This window comes from Lygodium microphyllum, chromosome 25 (assembly GCF_053477565.2).
Source record: "Lygodium microphyllum isolate KBCC chromosome 25, Lygodium_microphyllum_v1.1.10, whole genome shotgun sequence".
Taxonomy (NCBI): domain Eukaryota; kingdom Viridiplantae; phylum Streptophyta; class Polypodiopsida; order Schizaeales; family Lygodiaceae; genus Lygodium; species Lygodium microphyllum.
The window spans coordinates 5,845,440-5,870,089 of NC_141159.1; the positions used below are offsets into that span (position 1 = coordinate 5,845,440).

Consider the following 24,650-nt stretch of genomic DNA (forward strand, 5'->3'; position numbering starts at 1 on the left):
GGCCATGGGGCGCCATGGCACAACATGAACCAGGCGGCGATCAAAGAATAGCGGCAACTTGGACAAGAGCTCAGCGCGATGCGTTTCCGATTTCAGCAGGACCTCATAAAACCCGCGAGGTCCAAGGAAAATCTCCTCAACCGACTCCCCTTGCAATAGATGGTGCAGCCACTGGCGAATATGCGAAAGCATTGGGATCCTGCCAGTGAAGAAAAGAATAACTGCACGGTCATAGAACACCGAGAAAGATCGCAAGACTGATTTGGGGTCCACCGTGGCTTCCAGCACATCATCCGTTCCCGCAACAGAAAAAGATTCGGTATTATGCTGGACATAATCGCCAAGCAGAGTATTGGCGAAGTCCAGCAAATGCTCCCAATCGATTTCCTGCGAATCCACCGGATCAGAGGCCACTTGCGCATAGGAGCGTTCTGGAGGACTCATTGGCTCATCAGGCGTAGGCTTGGAGCGTTTGCCGGCAGGCGGCTGTTCAGAACTCGGCGGCAACTCCTCCGTGCATGGCACCATATCTTCCGGCTCCTCTGCATCGGAATCAGGGCCAAGGGCTACCACCGTCCGGTCAAGAAAATCCAAATCCAGGCCAGCCATACTGCTGTCTGGCGTGATGTCACACCTGTCGTGAGGACCTAACGCGACGTACTTGGCGTGATGTTAGACTTGTCGTGGTGTCAAACTTGTCGGGAGGGACCGGTCGTGATGCTAGACCTGTTGTGAGACAATATTCCTCTGACGTGAGGCAGACCTATCGTGCGGCAAACACCTCTTTGGCGTGAGGCGGACCTGTCGTGAGCAGGAATGTACCAGGAAGATGTCCCATGTAATAACACAAACTTGATAACAATTCTTTTTGCAATTTTACACCACTCTCCAAAAGCTTGGAGGTCTTAACTCCTTGAGCTCCCAAGACTGGCATTGGCAAGACTCAATGTCACTCTCTCTCTCTCTCTCTCTCTCTCTCTCTCTCTCTTTTGTAAAAGGTAATTGTATTAATTACGAAAAAGTTTTCATAATTACAAGATACACGATGGCTCTACCCCATCGTGTGTACAAACTGACTGTTTACAAGAACCAGAGGGCCCAATAGTTACAAAATCATGGCAAAGACGCGGAGGAAATTGCCATATGCCAGGGGCGTAAGTCCTCCCGAGAGAGGATGTCAGAGTGCCGGAGAAGATCTATCTGCCAATACAAGAAACCTTTAAGCCTAGCAATATGCCGCTGAACATTATAAGCCGAATCAAAAAGGAAAGCATTTCGAATGGTCCAGTTGTGCCAACAGCCTCAATATCGAAGAAAGTGAAACAAGATCTGCATATGTGGCTCTGTCGGTGTGGGATTTTTGGGCTGCACGAAAACCCAATCAAACGGGCGAAGCGAGAAACCAACCACCGCTCACCAGACGGCTAACAAGAATGACCAGATTTTCTGAGCAAGGGGGCAAGAAATAAAACGATGACGGGCGGATTCCACAGTGGTGGTGCAAAAGAAACAGTTGCCATTGGAGAGTCGGCGCTTTGAAAGAGCTGAAGCAAGCGGAAGACCACCAATCACTACCCTCCAAAGAAAGACCTTATATTTGAATGGTGTCTTATTTAACCAACCCTCCATCACAGTTACCCTCCACCATGACCAGGATTTATGCAATCCCCATAGAATATTAGCTTTAGTAACCAGCCATTGATGATCTTTAATCAGAAGATGATACACCTGGTTAGCTGAAGCCTTTTCTAAATACAGCCGACCTGCAAAGTCCCAATCGTGCCAGGGACGATCCGTAGCAAGGGCAGGAAAGGGTTGTCTACTCTGAAGCACCCTCAAAAGCTGTTCCCATAAATACCTGTATCCACGAGGGATCTTGAAAAGCCTCCTGGTTGTACGAAGCGACATGAACACATTACGACTGGCAAGAGTAGCATCTGCGACCGAAGTTAAGCCCAAACGTGCCATACGGTTGAATTGTGGTCGAAGCTTATGTTTACCGTCCCATGAAATTAACCGCGAGACTGCCAACAGTTCCAATTGAAACGAATTAGTGCTAAACGATCCTCCGCTGGATGCCACTGAGACTTCCGGAGGACCAATTTCCAGGAACACACCAAATGGGCAAGCAGAGATGAGGAAGAACTGGAGAACCGAGAATCTGCATTAAGAACATGCCACCATGAACTGCGGATGTGGGTATTACCATGCAGAAGCCCGTGATCCTCAAGAAAATAACGGGCTATGACGACCCAAGGATGACAATCCGAGCACATGGCGCGAAAAAGAGACCAGCGGAGTGCCAACATATGAGTGTGGGCATCCAAAACAGCCCCTCCACCCATGTGTTTTGGGGTGCATGCATGCGACCAAGAAATCCAGGAAATACCCGCATGCAAGGAATCCTTCTTCCATAACATGAAATGAATAGACTTCGTAAGATCATTCAGTGTCGTAGTAGTCCAGGGTAGCAATGGCAAGAAATATGTAAGCATTGGCAACATTATTGTCTGGGCTACTTTGAGGCGAACATGGAAGGGCCAAGCTTGAGACTTCCAATACAGAAACTTAGCCGCCAGTTTCTATGAAATCCACTGTAATAGTTGCTTTGGGGGAACATCAACCCCCAAAGGGTACCCAAGATGCCTGGCAATGGAGCCACGGGGGACAACCATGCCGTGCCAGTCCAGTGACTGCAAATCCGACTCCGTGCAGCTGAGAATGGCCGATTTCAAGGCGTTAATGCGAAGACCAGAAGCCTGACCAAAGAGAGCCCAAACATCTAATGCTTTGTGAAGATTATCTTTGTCCGCACGCAGAATCATAAAACTGTCATCAGCCAAGGATTGACCAATGAAGTGTTGTCCAGAGGGAAGCAACAATCCAGCCAACTGAGTAGAAGCTGCCATATGAGATAGTATCGAAAGAACCGGATGAGTCGCAAGGGCAAAGAAGAGAGGACTCAAAGGGCACCCCTGTCTGATAGAGCGGGCAAGGACAATTGGCTTAGTAACGCCTCCATTCAACATGACCCGCGAAGATGCTGCAACACTAATAGTATAGATCAGACGAGACATCCGGGCACCAAAGCCCATAGCAGACATAAGTTCTGCAATGAAAGACCAGTGCACATAATCAAAAGCCTTTTCTAGGTTCAATTGAACCAGTACGACCTCCTGATTTGAATGCCTTGCATAATCAATTGCCAGTTGCGCATTTAAGACATTGTGCAAAATGTTTTTGCCCTTAATAAAACCATATTGGAGAGGATGCACAATGGCAGGAAGATGCTTATGGAGACGATTCGCCCATAACTTTTGAAAAGATTTTATACACAGAACCCATCAAAGAAATTGGGCGCCACTGTTTCAACACGGATGGCGAAGGAACTTTTGGAAGCAGTTTAATAAGACCTTCTTTCCAAGAGGAAGGCATAATCCCCGTTTCCCATACCCGCTGAAACAAAGCCGTCAAAGGTTTCGCGAGCTGGGTGGCAAAAAACTCAAAGAACTCATTGGTAAGACCATCCCAGCCAGGACTTTTATCCTTAGGCAAGCGTAACAGAACATCCATGACCTCGGACTCACAAATATCTGCCTCCAGAGTAGATTGCATGTCCTGAGGAACCTGATTGCGGACCAGATCATAAAAAATTGAACGGGCATGAGTAATTTGGCCTAAAGGTGGAGAAGTAGAACCAAGAAGGTCGAGGAAATAATTTCTACACATATTCACAATCATCTGCGGATCAAGAACCATTTGACCTTCTTCATCCTGGAGCCTCGTCATATTCTCTCGAGCAAGAGAGGCATGGAGAGCTCGAAAAAACTTATGGGTCTAACAAGCACTGTCTTGCAGAGTGTCCGTCAGATGTTGCAATTTGACCTGCTGATAGGATTTCAGCTGAAACTCTTTAATAAGATTAGCCAGACGCGTTGCCAGTGATAGCAGAAATGTGTCATCGGGAGTGTCCACCAGCAAAGAACGAACCAAAGCCAGCAGTTCCTCGGCTGCTTGTCGGCGCCGTCGACAAAGAGAGGCATGATGGATCCCATACTGGCGAGCAACCCGCTGCACATTGGAGAGCAATCGTTGAAAGGAAGCAGTGCCCTAAGATGAGAAATCCAATAAGAATCGATCAATCAATTGTTGCATATAGCCCTGGAAGATTGCATGCTTCAAATAAGACGAGTTGAAACGCAATGGGAGTCTATCCAGAAATTGCTTGAAAGGTGCAATTGGTTGTGCAAGGAGCTCAAGCTGCAGAGGAAAATGATCCGACAATGCATATTGTTGTAACACTTTCATTTCGAGCATCTCAGGAAGGAAATCATCATCCTGCATGATGTATATACAGTCTAACCGCGACCATGTTGTGGCATACTGGGTAGAATGGAAGGTAAACCGTGTAGAAGAAGGATGCAGCCAAGACCAGAGATCTTGCTTAAGAACGGCAAAAGCCAACTGCTGCCACGTACGTCTTTCCGGCGCATCCATTATCGAATGTTTTGATATGGACTGTAAAGAATCAACGCACATATTAAAATCCCCCATCAAAAAACCCCGTCTGCCAAGGAACAAGGAACTCTGCAAGGTATGCCAAAGCTCCCGGCGAGATAGAGGATCATTCGGAGCATAGAGGCCAAGTAACCATAAGATCTCTCCTTCGAATAAAATTTCAATCACCACAAAGCGGCCATGTACATCATTCTTGATAAGAACCGGCTGATATTTTTCATGTACAATCATAAGCACACCAGAATACTGCCTGGCATGTGTCCCTGCATAGAACAAACGAAAACCATGGCAATCCACAACTTTACCTGCTTCACTATGACTCTTGTGTTCAACAGCACACAAGACATCCCACTGATTTTCATGCAATATTGTCCACATGGCATGTTGCTTGTGGCGAGAACAAATTCCTCGCACATTCCACGTAGCTATCTTCATGTGGATTCAAAAGAGGATCAGGTACGAGGCACAACTTGCCTCGATGAGACCTTTTCGGCGAGAATGTCTAGTACACCCTCATCCAAGAAATCAGTTAACACGGCAAAAGAGTTCTGACGACCAAATTTGGAAGTGGATGGCATATCCGCTAACTTGGGGATGGAGTGGGGATAACGACAATCCCATGGGGTAATGACATTACCTCGAGTATCAAAAGCCAACTTAGCGGGTGGACCTTAGGACCATCTGAAGACACTCTCCTAGCTGTCTGTTGACGGGGAGCAGAGGAAACCATAGCAGGAGCAGAGTGCTCTGAAGACATCATTTCTTTCCTGCACATATACGTACGCATGGAATCTGGTGAGGCAACAGGCACAGTATCCATCATGCCAACAACATGCTTGTTGCCTTTTTTTGCGCATACATCTACCCAATCATTGCCACCAGAATCCAAACCCGAGACCTGTTGTTTACCTTTATTCAAAACTTTAGGTGGCTGGGTGGCATCTTGCGATGGTGCATCACACACCATATCTTCCATGGGCTGCGCAACATGCTCGACATCTAAAGTGTGGTGCTTCTCTGGGCATTCAGCCATAAAATGCCCCAATTTTCCACATGAAAAGAAATGTCCTGCAAAGTTGCCCCATTTCAAACGAAAATGTAAAGGATGCATGCCAGAGCAGTTAATGCGTAACCAAGCAGGCCTTTTTTGAACAGTGTCCCATAACATACACAGGCGGTTGCGATTCATGGCCCTTAGGCTTGAGGGGACCAGAACAGTGCCCACAGCGGCCATGGCGTCTTTTAGCAGTGGCCAATAAACAGCCGGACAGTTTTTAACTTCAACCACATAGGGCATTCACGTTGCAGTAGACACTGAAAATCTGCCATGGGGCGCCATGGCACCACATGGACCAGACGGCGATCAACGAACAATGGCAGTTTAGACAGGAGAGCAGCATGTTGTGTCTCTGATTTCAACAGCACCTCAAAAAAACCCCTCTCTCTTTTTTTTTCATAAAAAAAACCTCTCTCTCTCTCTCTCTCTCTCTCTCTGTGCGCACTGACACAGAGCAGGATTGCACAAGCGTTCAGGCCTCGACAGAGTCAACGCAAAGGGTCAGGTCGCCATCGCTCGATCATCTCGCCTTTCTCTCTCTCTCTTTGTATAAAGATGTTGTGATTCCTATGTCATTCCTCGTTCAGCCATTTACAATAACTATAGATTTTGAATGACCTCTAAGCATTCATAGATACAACAACATGGTTAAATATACCTGGCCTTGCTTGTTTGGTGAAGCCTTGATGACAAACAAGCCAAATGTCCTATACCATTGGCATTTTCATGATAGTCTAAGCATTTCAAATTAGGTAAAATAAAGTACCAATAAAATGATGCCTCACATTTGCAAGTTGCAAATTAGAGATTTACATGCTAGAGATCTACTTCTGTTGACCTATTGCAGCCTTCTGCAACACATATGTTATCTACATGTGAATTCACATCAATATACCCTATTAACTTTATTATAAATTTGCTTTCAAGGAGATAGAAGACTAGAAATCTGCCCTTCTCTCACCTTCACAATAGTTGTAACATCCCATTCCTCGGGCTTGTCCAACTCTTTAGAAGTTTGTGTGGTCCTGAAAAGAGATTCTCTTTGTTAGATTTTTGTTAAGGAAAGGTGAGAATGGATGAATTATGAGAACCAACAAGTACAAATGGTCGTATGGTGTAGCACCATTTAGAGCACGATATAATAAGAGATTTTGAATAAGTCTTAGTGGCAGGTGTAGTTTCGTTCATCCTCATTGTCATACACCCCTGTTGCTCCTGTTTTTGTATGCACTTCTTGCTTTCACTTTCCAAAATAAGATTTTGGGGGAGAAGAAAGAAGCATTCAGGAATTTCCTGTAATCTTTAGTTGAGTATTTCTGGACCCTAAGAGTGTTCATTTTGTGTCTTCCTTGAACAACTGACATTCTACGATGAAGCTGATTGCTGTCAAAATCTTGAACATTACTTATATCAAATCTAAAACAAAGCAGATTGTACCTGCAAGGTTCTAAGCAAGAAAAATGAGGTAAATAAAAGATATTGTGTAATAGATCATACATGTAGGCTGATCTGTGCACAATAGAGTTGTGAAGGCAGAGTCAAGAACAGAGGAGATTCCAAAGGGCTGGAGATAGGGACATATTTGATGTGCACGGGCTAGGTGTAGAGGTGAGCAGGAGAGAATTTTGAAAGGACAAGGCTTAAGAAAATGTAAGAGGGAAAATCCTTTTCCCCTAAGTTGAGTATATAAAATTATGGGCCTTTTCACATCTTACAAAATACCAGTAATGTCGCTCAGAAGCTGAAGCTACTGGATCACTAGAGGATTCATAATGCATGGGTCTGTTAGACCTTTCCGTGGTAATGTGCTAGAGATATGCCTACCAGATGTTTGAGGAACTTGATGAAATTCTAAAAAAAGATATCAGCAGTATGGAAAGCAACTTAAAGGTAAAGTTCCCATATGGAATGATATTTCAGAAATATTCACAGATAGATATGAAGTGGCTGGAGGAGTGTGACTTAGCATACTCACCTTAGTTGTTTCAGCTTAATCTTAAGGCTTTTCAATATAGCCAACCTTGGCCATAGCTCTTCTAGGCTCGGCAAAGCACAGGTCTGGAGCATTGCCTGATGCTCAAAAGGGGCATAGCATGTCCACTCCCTCAGTTCAGACAGACTCAGATATGTAGAGGTTGCTTGGTGACTATAAATACCCGACCCAAGGCATTGCTAGCTGACACTATATCTTCTTAGGGATTTCTTTGGATTAGTGTACTAGTTGAGTTTTTGGATTTGTGTCCAGTGTGTTACCCTAGGCTCTGCATGGTAAACAAAAAATTCTAGTTTGCAATGCATGTTGGAACATCCGTATGGAAGCAGCAATTGTTGAATGTTAATAAGGTCATTTTTGCCACATGTATCTGATTTTATGTATGCTTGATAGAGAGACATTAGATCAATTTTGTCACATAACAGGCTATTATTTGTGAGGGAATAGTGGGTAAGGTCAAGGGGACAAAGCTGGGCTGATTGGAAGAGCATGCATCAAGGATTTGGGAACAAAACAAGGACTAATTCTATCTTTGTTTATTAGGGTGTAGGGTCAATTGTCAAATGCACTAAATGTGATGGCCCAAGTGGTATTTAAGAATCAAAACACATTCTGGAAGACAAGACTAGCTGACTATCAGCTTTTGTACTCTAAATGGAGAGCTCTTGCATAACTAAAAGTTATATTACAAGGGACACTAGCATTTGGGACTGACAACTGTCAAGTTTTCAGTGTGGGATCATTCTAGCTCCACTGTTTGAGAGGTAACTGTTTGCTGGTTTATACTTACTGATCCAGCAAAGATACATACACCCTCCATATCATATCAGATTGTGCATTCACAGATATTTTAGAACAAAGGTTATTTAAATAACTGCATACTACACAGTACTTACATGTGCTGGTCATCGAGGTACATAGACTATTGTGGAGTCATGTGAAATATATTTTTATTGGCCTACTTTAAGAAGTGATATTGAAGCCTTTTAAAAAAGCAAAAAATTTATTAGCGTAAGACACAAGGATGGTTGCAACCATTGTGTGTACCTTCAGCACCATGGCCTGACATAATTATCATGTCTTCATGGAATTGCCAAGATCTCAGTGAGGAAATGATGTTATTTGGACTTTTGTAAATGATTTAACAAAATTGTCCATTCTATTCCACTATAGAGAACTATTAAAGCTGATAACATGATACAATTGTCCGATATGCTTGTGTTCAAGCACTATGGGTTGCATTATTGATTATGATAGTGATCCCAATACAATTGAAAATTTTTAAAGTGTTATGGACATTATGGTTATTAAATAAAAAATTTCTTCAACTTATAACCCCCAAAGTATTTGACCAAGTAAAATTGTTAGTTACACTTTGCTGATATGCTGAAATGCTACACAGTAGATCAAAATTAGCCTGGGAAATGGATTCAGCATTTGATTGAGTTTTTGTACAATATATCGTGCATTCATCTTATAGGGAAATCACCCTTTGAGGTTTGTGGTAGAGTAACTTCACCTGTAATTACTACAAACTGGAGCTCAACAACACCTACCAGGCTTCCTGAGCTTATTCCACCACCACCTCCAGTTTCCATTCAGCTGCCCATCACCATCCTCTTACCCCAGCCTGCTGCTCCTCCACGTTGCTGATATGCTATGTTGAAGATCAAAAATCAGTCTGGGAAATGTATCAGCATTTGATTGAGGTTTTGCAGAACATATTGTGTATTCACCTTACAGGGAAATCACCTATTGACCTTGCGTGGTAGAGTAACTTCTCCACCTATAATTGCTACAAACTGGAGCTAAACAGCACCCACTGGGCCTCCTGCTCTTATTCCACCACCACCTTCCAGTTCCCATTCGGCAGCCCAGCAGCAGTCTGTTACCCCAACCTACAAAAAGCCCTCTGCTCCTACTTGTCGTGCCACCACCCCCCCCCCCCCCCCCCCCCAGGAGCCCAACAAAAGAAAAAGTCTCGTGCCACCTCTCTTCAGCCTCATGCCAACTTCCGCTGCCTGGAAGATTTAGATGTCCCCCCATGAGGATTTTCTCATGGAATGTATTTGCTGGACAATTTTTCAGGCAAAGCAAGAACCCTTGAGCTAAGACTTGCATAGACTAAATTCTCATCAAAGAGGATATCTTGATATTGTCGGAAGCTTCTACTAGGGTAGAGCTACTCTTACTGTGGCAGTAGCTATGGGAGCCACAAAGATTGAGGCAGGATTTGTGCATGTGTGTTGGAGAGTACTGGACTCAGGCCCTGATTGGGGCATCTTGGTTCTACGGAGAGCCATGTTAATCTTTGTGAGAGTGGATCATGCAGTTACTGTTCTATTATCCCTTTATAGCCCAAATAGCTAATGTGAAAAAATAGTTTTGGACTACCCTCAGTTAGTCCTTATCCCCAGTCAATCATTGGACATTGGCCAATGATCTCACAATAGTATAGACCTTGATATGAGAACTTGATGCACAGAGAGCATTAGAGGAGGAGAGCAAGCTGCTTAGGAGGAGTTCATATTTCATATCAAAGGATAGGATCTTTGGTTCATAAGGAAGTTTGGCAAATCCGGAAGTTCACACTGGTTTTCTAAGGGAGACAAGGCAACAGGAGCTGGGGTTTTCTCCATGATCAGAAATCTTTCTTGGTCCTAGAACTAGTGTGAACAGGTCCTAGAACCACTCTCTCAGACCATTCACCAATTCAACTACTTTTTGATAGAGTCAGAGGAAACCCCTCCAGAGCCAGGATTCTAGAACATCTGTAGCATGAGTGACAATATTAGAGAATCAATCACATACATTTGGGGGTTAGGACCTTTCTTGGCTAGATACGCAGTTAGAGACTTGGATGAGAACCTACAAGTGATTAGCTCCTTCAGAGAGGAGGCCATAAGGAAACAGTGCCTTCTAGAGAGGGAGAGGACTAAAATGGGCATCATTGGTTGCACTCCAAAGGAAGAAAAAAGGAGACCAGGCATCTAGGCTGCAAATACATAGCTGAGTGGATGCATATTTGCAATGCAAAGATGTATGCCACAAGGGAAACTAGATGACAGTATAGATTTCACATGAATGTGCAAATCAACTGAAGCAGGAAAACACTAACATAACAAGCAGCAAGAGATGAGCACAATAACTGAAAGAGTGAATATTGAAATTGCAATGGAATCCATAACTCAATGCGTAAGAATGATCATTACAAACAATACAGCTATTAGCACATGTGATCATCAACAGTGTCTGCAGTCTCCCTCTCTCTAGATAATGTAATTTAATACTACTGAGAGTGGAGGAGCACAAATATATAGAGCGTAGAGAGCAACTCAAGAAAAAAAAGTTGGCCAGCATATAGGCACCTTACAATGAGAAAGGCCGCCAAAAGATAATGTCATTGCACATCAAAATGTACTGCCCTAACTAATGCCCAGCCTAAGCCCTAATAAAATGCCCTACCACCATGAAATATATAGTGATAACACCCTCTCTTAAATCATGGGTGATCAATACAATAAAATATACAATGATGGTAGCATACGATCCCCTAGGTACTCAAAGAAAGCATCTAAGTCAATATCAATCATACTTGAACCTTTTTTCCTCCAAAGAAGAGAAAAATTTCTATCAATTAAGACCTCTCAAAACAAAATATCCCAAGGCACATCACAAGTACAAAGCAGCCATGTAAGGGACTTTCATAACAAAAAATATGTAACAAGGGGAAGTCTATTACAAGGCTTGAATGAATAAATAGTTAGAAGGCGAGCACGATGCAGAAACTCAAATACGAGTCTGACACTGCACTCCATGCCTGAATCCTTGCACGTCAATGCTAGGAAAGGAAAGAAATGCTAGAATTGCATGTCTTGCAAAAAGCATCTCTACTTGTATCCTCTCCCATCTCCCATGAAGAGTATGAACAATCTTTGTCCAATTCCTAGAGAGAGTCTTTGCATTAGATATGTCCAAAAAATCAATAGTGTGGATACAAATGGTTGTTTATATGTACCAAGCAATGATGCTAGCTATGAGCTCCCAACTATGACAATTCAATCCACATTGTCTATGAGAAATCTAACATGACAATCCTACTCGCACACTACCCTGGGACAAGGTAGGCGTGACACCCCTATGCATCCTCCTATCTAGAAGCTGGAACTCTCTCTATGATCCAAGCCACCATCCCCCACATAATAGTCAGAGTTTCTAGTGCCATGAAAAGCTATGCTAAGGGCTTCCCTCAAAAACTCTTGAGCCATTTGGGAAATACTATATGCAATGCCTCTGTGTCTCCTTATCCTCCCCACATCTAGCACAAGGAATGAGGTCTCTACCATTGCCAAAGCCATGTACCAACTACCAAACTCCTATGTGCTAGTAACCAAAGGAAGAGTGAAATCTTTCTTGGTCTAGAACTATCCTCCAATCTCCTCCAAGAGTCTGCAAGGAAAGGTTGTGATATGTGATAGGCACCCCAATGCTAAGTTGTAGTTCTCACCACTCTTCCTACTCATTTGTATCCTTCTCCCCGACCTAGTGGTATGTACAAAGAAGAACACATCTGGAGATGTCCCTGCAAAAAGATCTCTCTATACCCATTCCCAAGGTTCCACTATAGCCTTTGAAGCGGCCTCCTCCTGTATGCCTAATGTCTGAACCCATCTATCATACAAGTCTCATGGTCTATGTCTAAGTACCAAGTCCACCCTGAGCCATAACTCTAATCCTAGCCAAAAGCATCTTGTGAACTCTAATTGATCCAGATCTTCTCGCTCGAGTCTGCCATCCACCTCTAATAAGAAAGCAAACACTCTCCTTTGGTATCTCAAAGTAGCAATTGGCACCTCTTCTCTTGAACATCAACTAGAACCTCTTAGTTGGAGCTCTGCAAGGCTTTCTTTAGCAAGGGGAGTAGTCATTGCCAATCAAGTTCTTCTCGTGACCATATGGTGCATCATTTCTTGTTGGCCATTCTCTATAGGTCATGCATTGACCATGGGAAGCACCTCATAAAATATTCAATTTGGTTAAGAGGAGATTGAAGCTCGCCTAGGAAGATGGCTTAGCATGTTATTATTCATCCTAGATGCTAGATCCAAAGGTGGCTTCAAGATCATAGACCCACGTAGCAAAAGCACAACCTTATTGATTAAATTGATTGTCATGAGTCTTCTTACAACAACTGAGGAGCCTTGAAAGAAACTCTTGTTATGGAGGCTATAGTCTACTACACCTACAATTGGAGGACCATAGACTGAAGCATTCATTAGACTTTTCAGAGGTCAAGTCAAAGCATTAGAGGTTGAAAATTTGTTTCATCTAGCCTTCATTAGTGAGAAGAGAAGAGGAGGTGGCCTCTTCTTTTCAACCACTGTCTAAGGTCAAGGTCTAGCTGTCAAAAGATGATGTACCAATGAGACAGTAGGGTTTGCGGGGAGGAACACGGAGTGAACTCGGCAAACATGGAGAAGAGAAGAGAAGAAAGAAGAAACTCTGATGAGTGGAATGATGAAGTTCCGAATCATGGAGTGAATGTGATACAAGGGAACAAGGGAACAAGGGTGTCGTAGCACAAGGAAGATGATGAAGACAGTCACACAAACCGCAATGTCCTCCAGAAGGAGTGTGAGGGTAGTGGAGAGGCTGGAGAGAAGAGGTCACAGACTAAATGAATCAACCATGAGCAATGAATGAGAGAGTGGCCTATAAATAGGCACAATCAGTCTAGGATGGTGCCACTTTTTGGGGCTGCAAACCCTAAACGCAAAACGCAAAAACGCAAAAACGCAAACTGTGGATGAAGGGTGAAGGGTTTCTCAACACCCCCTCTCAGGCCCAAAAAGGAAAACAAGAGAAGAGTGAGGTGGAGATGCAATGCTACATACTGAAGAATGCTCATGGAGCAGCTGCCACTTGTACAATGTCCCTCGTGGGGAAATTGTTCACTTCCCCAAGCGCCCTAGTACAAAGATAAAGAAAACATGCAATGCATAGAAGGAATGTCGGACTTTGTGCGGTGCCAAGAACCATAAGGATATGCCCGTACTCGATCTCGAGAGGTGGCTCCATGCTAACCAAGTGATGAAGAAGATCCACCCTATAATCTAAGAATACCACCTGAAAGGAGACCTTTGAAGATAGTTAGGAGACTGGATGAGCTATAGAACTCGAAACTCAACCTCGGGAGAGAAGCCAGTAGCTTCGTGACTCCATGCTGGAAGAAATATGAAGGCCTAGCCACCAAGTCACTGCTGAAGACCCAAGGGCTCCGATTTAGGTAGACCCTCTAGATCCTATGTATTAGTGGAAGAGATGACTGGTCGAAGACAACCACCCCAAGAAAGTAGAGGATGGGTAAAGAACTTCATGTGGAGTAGGTTCCCTCTCTAAGGTGGAAGGTGGAGGGGCCCCCACTGAGGTCAAAGAAGTAGATGCCTCTTCTGAGGGAAAAGAAATAACATCCCCCTCTGAATCCCCTTCTGAAGTAGATAGGAAATCCAAAAACTCATGGATCACAGACTCCGAAATGTCTGATGATGAAGGAAGTGCCGCCGGTCATGCCGAAGAAGGTATCTAGGGTGTCGAAGAGCGCCCAGAGGTAGCCTCTTGAACCTGAGTAGTCGAGGGTGGGGAAGGGTGGAGCTCAGAATGTGCAAGAGGTGGGCAACAATCGTTGTCTCTTAGTGGAGCAAACAGGGTAGCCGAAGAAGAGAAAGGAGTCGAGCAGCTACTGTCTCTCGAAGGAGTAGACTGACGAGGAGACGGCATCAAATAATCACTGTCTTGCGATGGAGTGGACTACAGATCCGTAGGTCATGGAAGCCACTGTACCTGAAAATAAGTGGGAGAAGACTGCCGCTGACATTGCGGTGATCGTCAGGAGGTCGTAGCACCAATCGATCCTCCATGTGCTTGAAAGGACTTAGTGCGCATCGGATGCGTCTTATTGCCTTGAGCATAGTACTCTGATAGCCGATGCAAAACGATCTCTGTGGCCCAAAAAGGAGAGATGGCACAAGGAGTGCCTGGTGAAAGATGCATATACTCCGAAGGGGTGGGGAGCAAAGGTCGAAGTCGGCAAGCATTGGTGGTGTGGCCGGTGATGCCACAGTAGAAGCACCCAGTAGTCTGGTCATCTGTTGGTAAAGAAGCCATGGATACCAGTGTGCCTTGCTAAAGAAGGAAGAGGTCAGCCACCATGAACCACGAACCGCAATGTCCACCTCAAGGGGTATGAGGGCAGTGTGAAGCACGAACTGCAATGTCCGCCTCAAGGGGTGGAAGGGTAGTGGAAGGGCTGGAAGTGAGTTGCCAGTGGGAGGAGGATGTGACCAGCAGTAAGAGGTTGCAACCAGTAGAAAAACGTAGGTGAGGAGAGAGAAAGACTAAAAACGCAAGCAACACAGTCTGCAGGAGAGAAAGACAAAACGCAGGCAGCAGGAGAGAAAAAGACTAAAAGCACAAGCAGGACAGCCTACCATTCTTTTGAAATATGAAGGATTGAAACCAAGTGAATATTATAAATTGTTGAGCATGCTATGTTGTTCGGGGCATTTACACATCTCACATGGTCACACTAAAATCCAGCCCTCCTAATGGTATGTTCCTTGTACTTTGAATGTACCTTAGGTTTTTTTGCATTTGTGTACGAAAGTAGTGGACTGAGACAATGAATTTCAGATATCCTATCCGCATGGATGGCCATCTAGGTGTATGTGAGATTGCATGGCATACACATTGCACTGTGGTATATGCTGTATATGGTCAGCAAGTTAGGAGATAGTAATGGACTACATATGTTGGTCTCAACCCTAGGTTGATCATTGGATATTAGGTCTAGATTTCAATATGGTGGAGAAATGGAGGGCCAAAGGGGTTAGGTGTACAAAGCTCACTAGAAAAGGAGAGGAAGAAGCTTGGGTGGAGCTCATCTTCCAAATCACAAGATAGGATCCTTGGTTGACAATGGAGTTTATAGAACCATGGCAGATCCACTCACTCTCTAGAGTTCTCTAGGAAAGACACGACAACACAACCTAGAATCTTTTCCAAGATTGATAGCTTATGTGGATGATTGGGGCTGTGATAAAGGTGGCCTAGTTGATATTAGTCATGGCACTACTCCTTTGGATTATTCACCTATTCAATTGGTTCTCCTCAGGAGAGTTAGAGGACTCTCTACTAGTGTCAAGTTCCCTAGTCACTTGTACTATAATGATGATTTCAAAGAGCCTATTGAACACATTTGGGTTTCTACATCATTCTCACTCAATTGGGTGGATACAGTTTGGATGAGAGCCTCAAGGGGATTCGTTTGTTCTTCAAAAAGGATGCTTTGAGAAGGAGAAATGGCCTTCTAGAAATGGAGAGAATTCCTAGAACGCTATTGGTAGAACTATGTAGGGAGAAGGAGATACCTCTAGGGTGTACATTGGTGGCTAAGAGGATGTGTATTGCTCAAGGAAAAAGAGATGTGATGCAGGATGCTTTATCAGAGTACATGTGTGAGAGCTCTTATTGAGCTCAAGCTAGGAGAAAAGTTAATAGAGACTCCTTTTTCGCTATATGGCCCAAACACACTAAACAGAGATTCAAGACATAGGACAACTAACAAGTCCATAGCACAAGGCCCTCAAGAGGTTGGACATGTGACTATAGATTACTACACAACCTTGTTGGGATCCATGCCCAAATTCCTGGTTATAGGAGAATAGAGTTTTCAAGAATCAAGAATACAAGAACAGTGATCACTAAAAGTGTGAGAACACATCTAACAGCTCCTTCCCAATAGGGTAAACTTGCAAAGGCACTTGGAGCCTTACCTTTAGACAAGTGCCTAAGAGATGATGGATTGGACAAGACTTCTTGAGCCAATCATATCTTCTTATAGTAGGCCTTATTAAGCTTTTAACTCCATTATGGCATAAAGAAACATGCCGCATAGGCTATTCAAGGGATTGATTCATTCAAGATGCAGGAATGCAACTCTTCATGGTGATACATTCCCCCTCCATGGCTTCTTTCCCCTAGACCACCTTCAAAACTTGTACATTTGATTGTTTTGACATTGAGCAAGCTCCAACTAGACTATTGAGCACACGTATTTCTTTGTAAAAACCTTCTAAGGGATATAATTAGCCTTTTTTTAGCCACAAACAAAAACACTTCGTTCTATGGAGGCCCATGCCCTCTATCCTCATGTTTTAGCATTGGTTTAGACAACCACCATTAGGATCCTCTATACACATAGTTTGCCTCTCACTAGCCAAAAATGCTATTAAAAGTGTTTCTCTTGAAAAGGGGCATATGACTCTTACAACACTCTTCCTTTTCATGTAGCTTGAACATGTGGTCCAATTCTTGGTGAGGATCTGAAAGTGATGGATCAATTATCCAAGATCCTCCTCTCCCCAACAAAGTCTATCTAAGCAGGGTGGATAATGTCACACATCATAAATTTGAAATCAATTGTTTTAAGTTATATATAAGATTTCAAGAATCGATACAACATTTCATTAGTGTTTAGAAAACTAACAGCTAGACACATCATTATTATCTGTTTCAAGGAGACACTCATTAGTGGAACAAACAATTGGCTTTATTCAAGTTTTATACACTACCTATCAATAGTGAGATCATATGCAGCATTGATAGATTCACGAACTTTTTCGATCTCCAACTGCTTCAATCAAATAGTTATTGCAAAGACATATTCTCTTCAGCTTAAAGTTTGTTATCCCCTCCCAAAATGTAAGTTTTAAACTAGAATAATTAATATTAAGTGAGAATCTTCTCTAAGAAAAATGCACGATAACTTGCTTTCCAAACTAAAAAAAGAATAAGAAATTCCTCTTAACAATGTGTGTAAACCTATTAGGAAGGCAATTGGAATGTGTGGCTACCACTTGCAAGTTGCAACAACCCTTATTACCAATGATCATAGTCTATTAATTTTTCGCCTCATATCACAACTTAGGATCTAATGCAGACACACTTATTGCTGATATTGTATCAGCTCTAAACCCACTAGTGGAAATCTTCTAGTGGTATGGGAAACTAAGACGTCATGGATTCATGCTTGGACTCCCATGCTAAGAGATTGCGGCTATGTGCTAGCACAAATCTAGTAGCGCAGCACATGGCTCAATGTCAAGAGAACGTGACATTTGTGAAATGCTTTAATTTTGTTGGTTACGTTTGATTAACGTAATTATCAAATGTGTAAGGTTGTAAGGCACATGCGATGCACATGTACTTATTTCATGGTAATAGGCCAAAGACCCCGAGGACTCTATGGATGTCAAAGGCAAAAGTTGTGACAAGTTATACGAGCTAGGCTTTGGTTGTCAATTGGTATCAATTTTGACCCTAGGATAGTTAATGGGCCGTTAAGTGTCAGTGGGACACTAGGGACTAGTATTAATTAATTAATTCATGCCAATCTAATTTTGGGAAGGGTCAAAAGGGTTGTAATTGATTTTTCAAGATTAATCAATTTTGAAAATTAATTAATTGACTGAAAAATGCTGAAAAATCTGATTAGAAGGCCACCACTTGGCAAAAATACCCATGCAATGGGGGAGAAGACTATTTGGGTGGCGTTGGAGGAGAGAGCCATTCAGGGTATGCAAGTTGAGAGAGAGAGAGAGAGAGAGAGGAGGAGGAGGATCCCAGTGCTTTCACATATTCGCCAGTGGATGCACCATTTATTGCAAGGGGAGTGTGTTGAGGAGATCTTCCTTGGACCTCGCGGCTTTTATGAGGTACTGTTGAAATCGGAAACACATCAAGCTGAGCTCCTGTCCAAGTTGCCATTGTTCTTTGATCGCCGCTTGGTCCATGTTGTACCATGGCGCCCTATGGGAGACTTCCAGCGTCTGCTTCAACGAGAATGCCCGGTGTGGATGGAAGTGGAAAATTGTCCAGCGGTCTATTGGCCATTGTTGAAGGATGCGATGGCAGTTGTGGGAACAGTGCTGGTTCCCCCAAGCCTCAGGGCTATGAATCAAAACCGTTTATGCATGTTATGGGATACGGCCAGGAAAAGGCCTGCATGGCTTTGCCTCAATTGTTATGGCATGCATCCTTTGCATTTTCGCTTGAAATGGGGCAACTTTGCTGGACACTGCTTTTCAGGTGGTAAATTGGGGCATTTTATGGCCGAATGCCCCGAAAGACAACCGTCGTCCGAGGATGTGCATGTTGTGCTGCCTAAGGATGACATGGTGCTTGATGCCCCGGCACAGGAGGCCCTTCAGCCACCTAATGTCGCAGATAAAGGCAAACAACAAATCCTGGGTTTGGATTTCCGTAGCACTGATTGGATTAAGGCACGTCAAAAAAAAGGTAAAAAGTTGGATGCAGGCCTCGCAGATCCTAGGCCTAATGCTTCACAGGATTCCGTGCGCACGTATATGCACAGGAAAGAAATGTTCACTTCACAGCATGCTGCGCGTACTATGGCCCCGTCTACCCCCCGTAATCAGTCTACAAGGAAAGTCTATACAGACGGTCCCAAGGGCCCACCTGCTAAGCTGGCGTTTGATACAAAAGGTAATGTGATTACACCCTGGGATCGGCGTTATCCCCGCCCCACTCCCAAGGCAATGGATTTTCCTTCTACCTCTAAAGCAGGTCGCCATAATTCGTTTGCAGTATTGGCTGATTTTCTGGATGAGGGTGTCTTGGATGCTCTCGCAGAAAATGTAAAATCGAGGCAACAGGCGCCTCGTTCTTGACTTCCTTCCTTTTTTTGAAGATATATGAAGATAGCCACGTGGAATGTGCAAGGCATTTGCTCTCGCCATAAGCAACATGCCATGTGGACTGTCTTGCATGAAAACCAATGGGATGTATTGTGTGCAATTGAGCACAAAAGTCACGGTGAAGCAGGAAAAGTTGTGGATTGTCATGGATTCCATCTGTTTTATGCAGGGACACATGCTACGCACTATTTGGGCGTGCTGATGATTGTCCATGAGAAATACCAGCATGTTCTTGTTAAAAATGATGTGCAGGGCCGCTTTCTGGTAATCGAAGTCTTATTTGAAGGAGAGATTTTATGGTTGTTGGGCCTCTATGCTCCGAATGATCCCGCATCCCGACGGGATCTTTGGTCGACTTTGCAGGGCTCGATGTCACTTGGCCGAAGGGGGTTTTTGATGGGAGATTTCAATATGTGTGTTGACTCTTCTCAGTCCACTTCAGGGCATTCGGTAATGGATGAGCCGGAAAGCCGGGTGTGGAATTCCTTTGCTTTGCGCGTACTTAAGCAAGATCTTTGGTCGTGGCTTCACCCTTCTTTTTCAGGGTTTACTTTTCATTCCGCACAATATGCAACTACTTGGTCGCGGTTGGACCGAATGTATATCATGCAGGGTGATGATTTTCTTCCCGAGATGCTGGAAATGAAGGTCTTGCAGCAATATGCATTGTCGGACCATTTCCCCCTCCAGCTTGAGATGCGGGCGCAACCTATTGCACCTTTTATGCAGTTGCTTGATAAGCTCCCTTTACGTTTCAACTCCTCTTATTTGAAGCATCCAATTTTTCAGGGCTATATGCAGCAATTGATTGGGAGGTTCTTATTGGACTTCGCCTATAAGGGCTTGGCTTCATTTGCACGGCTGCTCTCTAATGTGCAGCGGGTTGCTCGACAGTATGGGATCCATCATGCCTCTCTTTGTCGGCGACGTCGACATGCAGCAGAGGACTTACTGGCTTTGGTCCGTTCGTTGCTCGTGGATACCCAGATGATGATATTCTGCTGTCACTGGAGATGCGTCTGGCCCATCTTATTCAAGTGTTTCAGTTGAAATCTTATCAGCAGGCCAAGCTGCATAACTTGACTGACACATTGCAAGATAGTGCCTGCCAGTCTCATAAGTTCTTTCGCGCCTTGCATGCTTCTCCTACTCGCGAAAATATGACTAGACTCCAGGATTTGGAAGGTCGCATGGTCACTGATCCGCAGACCATTGTCAATATGTGCAGAAATTATTTTATGGAACTTCTTGGTTCTTCTCCCTCGCCTTCTAGCCAGGTTATGCATGGCCGCTTGGTCTTCTATCATCTGGTCCGCCAGCAAGTTCCACTTGATATGCAAGCCACTTTGGAGGAGGATATTTGCGAGGAGGAGGTTATGGATGTTTTGTTACACCTGCCTAAGGATAAAAGTCCTGGTTGGGATGGTCTCACTAATGAATTCTTTGAGAACTCGGCCACGCAACTGGTGAAGCCATTGGTGGTTATATTTCAGCAAGTTTGGGAAACAGGGGTCATGCCTTCCTCATGGAAAGAAGGCCTTATCAAACTGATTCCAAAGGTCCCTTCGCCGTCAATGCTGCAACACTCGAGACCAAATTCTTTGATGGGCTCGATGTATAAAATCTTCTCCAAAGTGCTAGCGAATCGGCTTCACAAGCACCTTCCAGCTATTGTGCATCCTCTCCAATATGGTTTCATTAAGGGCTGCAATATTCTGCATAATATCTTAAATGTGCAAATGGCTATTGACTATGCGCGGCACTCCAGTCAGGAAGTGGTATTGATTCAATTGGACTTGGAAAAGGCTTTTGACTATGTGGACTGGTCTTTCATTGCAGATCTCATGCCTGCTATGGGTTTTGGTACTCGGATGTCCCGATTGATCTACACCATTAGTGCTGCGGCTTCTTCAAGAGTTATGCTCAATGGTGGGGTTACAAAGCCATTTCTCCTTGCACGCTCGGTCAGACAGGGTTGCCCTTTGAGTCCTCTCTTCTTTGCCCTGGCGACTCACCTGGTCCTTTCAATGTTATCCTCAATGGCGGCTTCTGCTGAGCTGGCAGGATTGTCTCTTCCTTTGGGGCAGCACTTCATTAGCCAATCTTTGGCTGATGACACCTTTATGATTTTGCGGGCGGACAGGGACAACATTCGAAAGGCATTAGATGTTTGGACGCTCTTTAGTCAGGCCTCTGGTCCTAGCATCAATGCCTTTAAATCAGCCATACTCAGTTGCATGGAGCCTGATTTACAGTCATTAGGCTGGCAGGGCCAGGTGGTTTCCCGTGGCTCCATTGTCAGGCATCTTGGATACCCATTGGGGGTGGATGTACGGCCAAAGGAACTACTCGAGTGGATTTCACAAAAACTGGCGGCGAAATTTATGTATTGGAAGTCGCAAGCGTGGCCATTCCATGTCCGCCTCAAAGTGGCTCAGACAATTATGCTACCAATGCTAACGTATTTCCTGCCATTGCTGCCGTGGACGCCTACTACTTTGAAGGCTCTCACTCATCCCATTCGTTTCATGCTATGGAAGAAGGATTCATTGTAAGCAGGTATTTCGTGGATTTCATGGTCACATACATGTACCCCTAAACGCATGTGTGGTGGAGCTATTTTGGATGCAGAAACTCATATGCTGGCTCTTCGTTGGTCTCTTTTTCGTGCCATGTGTGTGGATCATCACCCGTGGACCATTATAGCCTGTTATTTTCTTGAGGACAACGGGCTACGCCATGGTAATACACGACTTCGGGCCTCCTAGTGGCATGTCCTTAATGCTGACTCTCGATTTTCTAGTCCCTCTTCCTCTCTGTTACTGCACTTGGTCGGCTCTTGGAAAGTGGTGCTTTAAAAGGCCGGTTGGCATCCAGTGGGGGACCGCTTGCAGACTAACTCCTTTCAGCTGGAATTGTTGGCAGTATCGAGATTACTTTCATGGGAAGACAAACATCAGCTCAAACCGAGATTTAACCACATGGCCCGTTTAGGTGTGACATCGATTGCGGATGCTACCCTTGCCACTCGCAATGTCCTCGCATCATTTCGGACTGCTAGGAGACTTTTCAGGATCCCGCGCGGATACCGTGGTTTATGGGAACAGCTTTTGTCGGAGCTTCAGGGTAGGCAATCCTTTCTTGCCCTGGTTGTGGATCGTCCTTGGCAGGACTAGGACCTTGCAGGCCGGTTGAGTCTGGAAAAGGCCTCTACTAATCAGGTGTATCATCTTCTCATTCAAGATCACCAATGGCTGGGTGTGAAAGCTAATACTGTTTGGGGACTGCGGAAATCGTAGTCATGGTGGCAGGCAACGCTGATGGAGGGCTGGCTGAATAAGGCACCTTTCAAATGCAAGGTCTTTCTTTGGCGGGTAATGATTGGTGGTCTTTCTCTTGCCTCGGCCCTTTCCAAGCGTAGAATCTTGAATGGCAATTGTTTCTTCTGTACCACTACTGCGGAATCGGCCCGACACCGATTTCTTTCTTGCCCACTCGCCAAGAATATCTGGTCACTCTTGTCGCAAATCTGGCGCACAGTGGTGGGGTCCTCACTAACTCCTTTCGATTGGGTTTTTGTGCGCCCAAAGTACCCCACACCGCCACAATTGCATATAAAGATCTTATTTCACTTTTTCAGATACTGGGGATGCTGGCACATTTGGACCACGCGCAATGCTTTTCTCTTTGATTCGGCCTCTAATGTACCGAGACATATTGCCAGGCTTAAAGGGCTCTTGCATTGGCAGATAGATCTCATCCGGCACTCCGACTTGCTCCCTCAGGAGGATTTGCTTCCCTGGCATATGGCAATTGCCTCTGGGTCGTTGCCATGATTGGTGTAACCTTTTTCATGCATTAGTACGGGGATTTCCCACACGTTGGCCTAAGCCCTCGTATCTCTTGTAATCATGTAATCATGTAATCTTGTACCTTTTTTTCGTAATTAATACAATTACCTTTTACGGGGAAAAAAAAAGAGAGGAGAAGGAGGCTCAGTCGCATATGAAGATCGTGTTTCACTTTCTCAGATACTGGGGTTGTTTGCACAATTGGACCATTCGAAATGCTTTTCTTTTTTATTCAACCTCTAATATTCGGGAACATATTGCTAGGCTTAAAGGTCTCTTGTATTGGCAGATAGATCTCATTCGGCACTCTGACTTACTCCCTTGGGAGGACTTACTTCCCTGGCATATGGCAATTTTCTCTGCGTCTTTGCCATGACTTTTGTAACTCTTTTGTCGTTTAGTACTTTATAAATATAACATCCATTACGGAAAAAAAAAGAGGAGGAGGAGGCTACTGGTCCATTTCTCTATGTAGAAATCAGCATTTGCTGCATGCAACAACCATTAGAGGGCTCTAGGAGGTAGGGTACAAACACAAGGCTACGTCCTACCACCTACGGAAACAATTTAGTATCTACAAGGCAATGAAGAGAAACGGTTGGTATCTATGGGGCAAGATGTGCCCATCACTTCTTATCTGGTACCCCTTCATGAGCAAGTGGAAATATATATATGTATATGGGCTGCTCAAAGGAATCGGGGATTTTTGCATTGAATCCACCATGTCTAGCAAGTCTCAACTCAGAGAGATTGCTCCTACAACCGATGCTTTGTTGCATAGGAAGGATTCGGGCTTCCAAAAGACTGGGGAGAAACAGAATAAAAAGTTGTCAAAGGTTGAAAAAGGGGACCGATCTGAAAATCAGCTTGAAAAGAGCCTAAAACGACAAAGAAAGGGCTGGAAATCGTTGGCACAACGTAGGGAATTATGGCTGCAAATAAATGTTTTATATGTAAATAGAAGGGTTATATTGCAGAGGACTATCCCAAGAGGGAACAAACTGGAAAATCAGAAAATCACATAGATTCTAAGGGTAAGAAGCCCAAAATGTCAATGGGATTGGTGCCCAATGTTGTTAATGATTATACCACTGAGTTATACAAAGCATGGGGCAAAATTAGGGATCAACATGCATTAATATTCTTTGATAATGGTGCACGAGCCAACTTCATCTCTGTAGACATGACAGCCTATCTAGGCATCAGAGAGGATGAGATGGAACCTATGGGGAAAGTTGGAATGGCATGCAAAGGCCATGCAAAGCTTGTTACATCACTCATTAGAAAGATTCAATTGCACATTCAAGGATATATGGACAACGAAGAGTTCTTTATTGCTCCACTCAAGGGTTGTGATATCTTACTTGGTATGCCATGGTACCATTGTATACATGCAATGGTTGATTCACATGCGAAAGTGATCACTATTCAACAGAAGGGCAAGACCCATACACTTC

General features: G+C 44.2%; 1 protein-coding gene across 6 annotated transcripts in view; it reads right to left on the reverse strand.

Moving 5' to 3' along the window:
- LOC148013868 (uncharacterized) overlaps nucleotides 1–24,650 on the reverse strand; it is a 273,317-nt gene that overhangs the window by 145,340 nt on the left and 103,327 nt on the right. For all 6 annotated transcript variants that reach the window (XR_015688595.1, XM_087666324.1, XM_087666323.1 and 3 more), the window contains exons 10-11: nucleotides 17,198–17,256; nucleotides 6,537–6,600 (exon numbers count right to left, since the gene is read on the reverse strand). Coding sequence is in view for 5 of the 6 variants with exons in the window: in XM_087666324.1 (XP_087522450.1) it covers nucleotides 6,537–6,600; nucleotides 17,198–17,256 (123 nt within the window). In the remaining variant the exon portion in view is untranslated. The remainder of the gene's footprint in view (nucleotides 1–6,536; nucleotides 6,601–17,197; nucleotides 17,257–24,650) is intronic.